The sequence below is a fragment of the Phaethon lepturus genome, unplaced genomic scaffold (genome assembly GCF_000687285.1).
Source record: "Phaethon lepturus isolate BGI_N335 unplaced genomic scaffold, ASM68728v1 scaffold54457, whole genome shotgun sequence".
Classification (NCBI taxonomy): Eukaryota; Metazoa; Chordata; class Aves; order Phaethontiformes; family Phaethontidae; genus Phaethon; species Phaethon lepturus.
Window position 1 is genome coordinate 6103 of NW_010555121.1, and position 6728 is coordinate 12830.

The 6728-nt window shown below is 45.9% G+C and overlaps 1 protein-coding gene across 1 annotated transcript; it reads left to right on the forward strand.

The window, feature by feature from the left end:
- The first annotated feature begins 924 nt into the window (after positions 1–924).
- Positions 925–2712, forward strand: TMEM230 (transmembrane protein 230). Its single transcript, XM_010292042.1, has 3 exons — positions 925–1052; positions 1524–1646; positions 2572–2712. Exons 1-3 carry the CDS (start codon positions 954–956, stop codon positions 2710–2712), a joined length of 363 nt encoding a protein of 120 aa, XP_010290344.1. The 5' UTR covers positions 925–953.
- Positions 2713–6728: the final 4016 nt, after the last annotated feature.

The window sequence follows — 6728 nt, forward strand, 5'->3', positions numbered from 1 at the left end:
GCCTATTTGCTGCCTGACTTTGGGGAATCGTAGCTCTGGGCTGCAGTGCAGGTTCAAGGCTGTGGGTGAACAGACGCCCAGCACATGGGTGCTGCTGGGAGGGGTTGTCATGCCCTGTGAAATGGCTCTGCAGTGAGTCAGGGATGCGTTGGCAGGCCGGATCCAGGCTTCAGCTCCTGAGAAGTTGGGCTCCAAGGTGCAGAAGTAAGCTGGCTCTGCCCCCTCTCCCCGGGACAGTCACTGCTGGCAGCAAAACCGCAGGACTTGGCTTCATGGCATGGGGAAATTGCAGGGTACGGTTCTGGCGTAACTAAATAAAGCGTGCCCCGAGCGCTGCCGCCCTCGCAGCTAGACAGACAAGTGACCTATGCTTTTTAGCTGGTTTTTTTGGTTACCTCATCCACTAACCACTCCATCCCCTTGTCATGCTCCCTCTGAGTCATGACTCGAGCTGTCTTGGGCATGACAGCTCCGTTTCATTCTAGTTTCCAGTGGGTTCTTTTGCAAAATGGATCTGTTGCAAAATATCCGGCTGGTTGTAAAGCTGCTTTGTTCAGTTATGGTTTGGGTTTATTTGCTACTGTCCCTGTTTAGAAATAGCTGGACCTCAGACATGTCTCCTTGCAAAATGAGAGCTGGTTTATACGTTGTATAGCATTTTGGAATTTCTATCTTGTTTTAAATGCACTACCTTAGTTTGACTTCACTTTCCAATATTGGCAAATCCTGTTGCAGCTATATTCATGCTTCTGTATTTTAGGCTTAAATACAAGGGTTGGTTTGAAAAGGTTTAATTTATGAAACAGAACAAAGCTGCCTTTTGGTTAGTACAGGCTGGATGCTTTTGTTTCTCTTATCCATGTGTTTTGGACTCCATCCAGTTTGCTCTGATTTTCTTCTCTTTTGCTGCTCTCTGTTTTCCAGGTTCTAGCTGATGCCCAGGCTTCCTTGTAATGATGCCGTCACGTACAAATCTGACTGCTGGGATTCCCAGTAGCAAAGTCAAATATTCCAAGCTCTCCAGCACCGATGATGGGTATATTGACCTGCAGGTAAAAAGTGGGGAGGAAAACCTCTTTCTGCTGCTGCTCTGAACTACTAGGAGAGGCTGCTACAGCTTTGCGTGTGCATGGGAGGCTGCTTTTGTGTCATCTCCAGCAGAGCAGCCTCAGATCAGAGGTACAAAGCTAGCTGCCAGCCACCGCTTCAGCCCTTCTCCTCCAGAAAGCCCGTAGAGCTTTACTGGAAACAAGATTGCTTGTTTAATAGGGTCAGAGGCATTTCTTTGGAGGGGAGGTGCAAATTGGAGCAGATCCTGGAAGGAATGGGTGTAAACGCTGGCTCAGACAGCAGGGCCTCCATGGGCAGGATTCCTCACAGAAGGGCTGTTAGAGCCCTGCAGCAGAGCTGCTGCAACGGTTTGTCCCATGTCAACTCTGCTAGCTGTGGGATATGCATCTCTGCCGTGGTGGGAGGGGAACTCTGCTGAGCTGTTTAATATTTGGGTCTTTTTTTCCATCCAGTTCAAGAAGAGCCCACCAAAAATCCCCTACAAGGCAATTGCACTGGCTATTGTGCTCTTCATGATCGGGACCTTCCTCATTATCATAGGAGCGCTCCTCTTGGCAGGATACATTAGCAAAGGCGTAAGTGGTTTGATTACACTCCTGGTACGAGTTTTGCATCGCTTGCTTGTTCCTCAAAGCCTGCCATGAACAGTCATGTTCAGTGTAGACGTTCAGAGCAAAGGGCCTGCAAGCAAGAACGTAATCCCTTCCGCTGCCTTGCTGGTGTTTGACAGCCCTGCTGCTCTGGCAGCAGAGCCCTCTGATGTCTTCAGTTAGCAAGCCTGGAGCAGGTTCATAGCTGGATTGGAGATCTGCCAGGGAGGGCTGAGTTTCTCAGTAAACTGGGGTACAGTTTCGTTTTAATGCTACATCCCTGCAGAGGTCAGCTTGCTGTCCTGGAAAAAGTTCATGCTGGGCTCGTCGCTCTTCTACTGAAGGTCATCTGGTAACTTCTGTAGGAGATACCAGACCGCTGTACAACAAACACAGTGCCACTTTTCCTCACCTCTCTGTATTTGTGATCCATTGAAAGAGGGTCTGTTGTTCGTAGCTGACTTGGTGCTCCTCCGTGGCACACTTTTACCTTGTGTGGTATGGAGTGCCTTTACGGCTGGCAGCTGCTGCTTGTCGTTGTGGAAACAGCGGCATTTTGGCTGTATCGGAAGCAGTCCAGGCACAGATAGGAGAGCTTGCTCTCAGCCAAGCATGCAGCACCCAGCCTGTGGCTGGCAGTTTTGTAATGTGATTAGTGTTAGGAGGAGCCACCCCTCCTATCTGATGGAGAAGTTCAGCTGAGGGTTTCCTGTAATGAGGAGGAGATGCCAGGGAGAGGACTTAAAGCTCAGCCTGAAAACTGAGAGAGTTCCAATTTAAGAAGAATTTTTATTTTTTTGTCAGCTAGCCAGGCTTTATAGATGAATAGTTGAGGCAGGACTTAAGAAAAAGGAAAGACCCCTGCCCCATACAGATGTTTGTACTGCACTTGCATATCTCTTCTCTGCAGGGAACAGACCGTGCTATCCCCGTGCTCATCATCGGGATCCTTGTGTTTCTCCCAGGCTTCTACCACCTGCGCATTGCATACTACGCTTCCAAAGGCTACCGGGGCTATTCCTATGATGATATCCCGGATTTCGATGACTGAACAATGTATTTAATTGCATTATAATTAGGTTGCCGGTAAGAGCTGTTAGTTACCCTGGATATCAGAGAGGGGCTGTAAGATTGTAGATGAAGCATATTGGTCATGAGATGCCAGTTCCTGGCTTTGAGGTGTTGCAGGTTTTTCAGTTGGGGGGGTGGGGGCTCAAACATGGAATTGAGCAAAAGGGTTGCAACATTAGGTGGGAAGAACATGTGATTTATTGTATTTTTCCTCTTTTGGTTAAAGAATGCTGGTTGCTTGTAAGAAGTAAGCTTGGTTGCTTGCTTCTCGGGCAAGGCAATTCTAGCAATTTTCCAAAAATAAATGAGCCAGTTTCAGCAGTAAAGATATTTGGGTTTTCTAACTGTTTTATAGAGTTTATTTTAGTTTTCAGGGGGATTGTGGTTATCATTGGGTTTAGCTTTGCAGACACACACCATAGTTAAATTCTCATTTTGCTCTCTGTCCATGAGAAGTGCTTCCCATCTACTTGTTATGTGCTTGTCTGGAGTAACGAAAGTCAGATGTGTACAAGAGGAAGAAAACTGCACTTGCATGAAATAATTTACACGTAGTGCATTTGCTACACAACTCCTCTTGTCAGACTGACCAAGCTTATTTACTCAGCATACACATACTTCGGAAGCAAGCTGTTTCCCATGCCACTGTTGCTTTTGGCAAAATCCGCTTACCCTTTAAAAGGACTGCTGTTGGATTTTGCTTATTATTTTAAACAAACCAAATGGATATGGAGAGAAGAATTGGAATCTGGACCTGGACTCAAGGGTCTAAATACCAAAAATCTTGGTTTTAACTAGTGTGGGTATTGAGACACTTGAATTCCAGCTGTCTGTATGTATATTTGGAATCATTTTGTCCTTGTCTAGATAATATGCTGTGCATAACTCCCAAGACCAGTAAAATGATCTCTACAGTTTGTACTGAGTAAATCCCATTTGTATTTTTTTGCTAGCATCAGTGATACGTTATTCAGGGTGAACAGACTGGTAGCTCTATTTTATGTAAAGTAAAAACAGTCTGTCTCCTGGAGTGGGAATGAACTCGGTGTCCTGGAGAACAAGTATGTGACATGTAATGATGCCAACATCACTGGCAATCACACGATGTGTTTAATATGAATAAACTTCACTATGTTCTGTGTACAAGTCTTGTCTTTTTCACATTCACAGATCTTATTGTGCACTAAAAACTGTTCTGGGCAACCAGGTGAAGGCTTTAGCTGATTCTGCTGTTGCTTACTGCTTCCAATTGCTAATGTAGTCACTCCAATCAGCATTAGGCTTTGCTGAGCCAGCAGCTTTGGAACAGCTCCATCTGCTCTCTGGGACCCTTGGCTGGCTTTGGGGCAGAGCTTGGGAGCTGGGATTACCCTCCCCAGTGCAGCAATCCAGAGCACCCTGGGTGTGTCAAGAAAACGTGCTGCTTCAGAAGGTCAGGATCTGCTTTTTGAACCTCATGTGCAGTCCTTATGAAATGTGCAGAGACCCCAGACTTCTAATTGCTCTATTTCAGAGTCCAGATAATTTTTGTGCAATGTACAGGTGTGGCATCTGTTTGAATACGGCTTGCAGGCTGGTACTGATACTCCAGAATTGTCAGTGTGCCTCATGTGAACTGACAGGTTTTGAAAGGAGAGGGGTGGATATTGCTGTTAGTGCAGAGCAGGTCCATGGAGTTGTTGAGATGAGAGCAGTGCTGGATGAACACCTTGCTCTGAAAGTACTCTTAGAATTGCCTTTTTTCTTCCTCCAATGTTCTAGATTAAAGCCTGAGCCAAGATCTTTTTTTTTCAACCTATTTCTCTTCCCTTGTTTGACTTAACTGGCTCGTGTGTGCCCCAGTGTTGTACTCTGAGGAATAACTGATTGAATTCAGGATCTTCCTTTCCAGCTCTGAAGGCAACAGCTATGCACGTTCTCTCCCGCTCTATGTCACGCCGGCCCTCGCCCGTCTCACGCTCCTGACGCCGCTGGCCCCTGGGCCGATGGCAGCCCTGCTTCCCAGATGTTGTCACGTAGTGCTTGGCAGCAGCTGAAGTGCGTCAATTAAAGCTGGGTCTGGCCAGGAGAGTGGCTGCTGACGCAAAACCATGAATCAGCCTCTACTAAGGGATCAGAATGTGGGTTAGTTTGGGTTTTGGGAAAGGGGAGAGGAAGTGGAAGGGAAGTTTAGATGGAAAAAGGAAAGGGGGAGGGATAAGATGCTTTCAAGTGGGGCTGATAAGGTGCAGAAAATTGGGAAGCCTGGGCTGACTGAGAGTAAGTAAATGTAGGGGACAGGAGAAGAGCATCTGACATTTCTGGAGGAGAGGCAATTAATCTATTTTTTTTTATTTGACAGAAGCAAAGTCTTCAGGCAGCACAGCATGTAAATAAAATAAGAACATTCCTGCCCTAATGATTGCAAGGCTGTCTGTGCAAGGGATGGCCACGGGGAAATTTTCCTCTCCACAGAGATTTTTATATCTAATTTGGGAAAATGGAGACACTTCTGGGAAGAAGGTACGTTGACCACTGGAAAGATGTAGATCCAGATGACTTCGTTCTTTGAGTTGATATACTTCCTTCTAAGCATGGTTTTCCTCTAGAGTAGAAGCCTCTGGATGTTCAAATGTCTATTAATTGTCTAGCTGTAATGTAGCTAATAGCCAGCATTCAATTTTCTCTTGCAAAATAGCATGAGTTTACATTTATTTAAAGAGATTGGAAAATTTTACTGCAAACACTTTGTTTCTCTGAGCCTGGTCCTTACCTTAGCAGTGGTGCTGCTCTGGTGTCGGTTTGAGTGTAATTGGTGCCATCAGCCCTTTTTTTGTTAAAACATTAGGTAAGATGAAGCTTTCCTCCCAATTGGGGCTGTTGTTTTGGTGCCTCTGTGCTGATACATTACAACAGGATATTTTTAATTTTCCTCCAGCTCCTGCTGTAAATCCATGACTGACTTGCACGGCTGGCTTGGCTCCTCTGCTGCCTTCCCTGAACTCCCTGACTGCGTAGCTGTATCATTCCCTTGACCTCCAGTGCCAGATGCTGCTGCCAAACCCCACAGTTAATGGCTCTTCTCCTCAGTTCCCCTTCTGTAAAATCATGGGTGTTGTGGGTTTGGGGAGAACTGACTGACTCACTGCAGTGGTGAGGGTAATAGGAAGGCGACTGTGAAGAAGTTTCTCGTTCTCGAGCAGGGCTTGAATGACAAATAAGGCTCTGGCTGAAGACTGATGAATGTGGATAATACTGAATAGCTATTTCCTTTATTGAGCATCATCCATTCTGGGCACTCGGCAAGGCAGCTGTCTTGGAGAAAAAAATAGTCAGCATTTATATAGCTTGGTGGGGTATTATTATGCACAGAAGGCTCTGGAGAAAGAACAGGCACGTGGATTTTAAGCTTGTCTCTAGTTTGAGTGCTTGATTTCACGTATCCTTAGTGATGTTCTGCTATTGCTGTTGTAGGGTGTATTTATATGATTATGTACTTAATTTAATACAATAAAGTTGCTGGAAATGTGTTTTTAGAGTCCTCTGGCCTGAGCTACCAGGGCTCCCAGAGAAACTCCCCGCAATGTATTATTTATAGAAGTGAAGAGTCATTTTTAAGTAAATCTTTTTTTTTTTTGACTGGGGTGAACAAAGCTAATGAGAGTTCCCAAGCACCCCCCTATCAGAGGAAACTTCCCTTATGTAGACAAGCTGTTTGAAACACCTAGGTGAATAAACTGGAGCGACAAGGCAGCAGTGGAGACAGTCTTGGGTAGCTGCAGGCATTAACTACAAGCCCTGGAAAATTATGCTAGATCCACAATGGCTCTTTCTCTGCTCCTCATTTGCAACGGCTGCTTGTTAATAGCATATTGTGCTCCCCAGGGCAGAAGGGGGCCTGTCCTCTCCTCTCCAGGAGGCTCCTTACCACTCTTGTCTGTGCAAATCATAGAACCATAGAATGGGACATTTACAGGTCGCTTAGCCCACCCCCCCGCAGTGCCCAGGGACATCCCC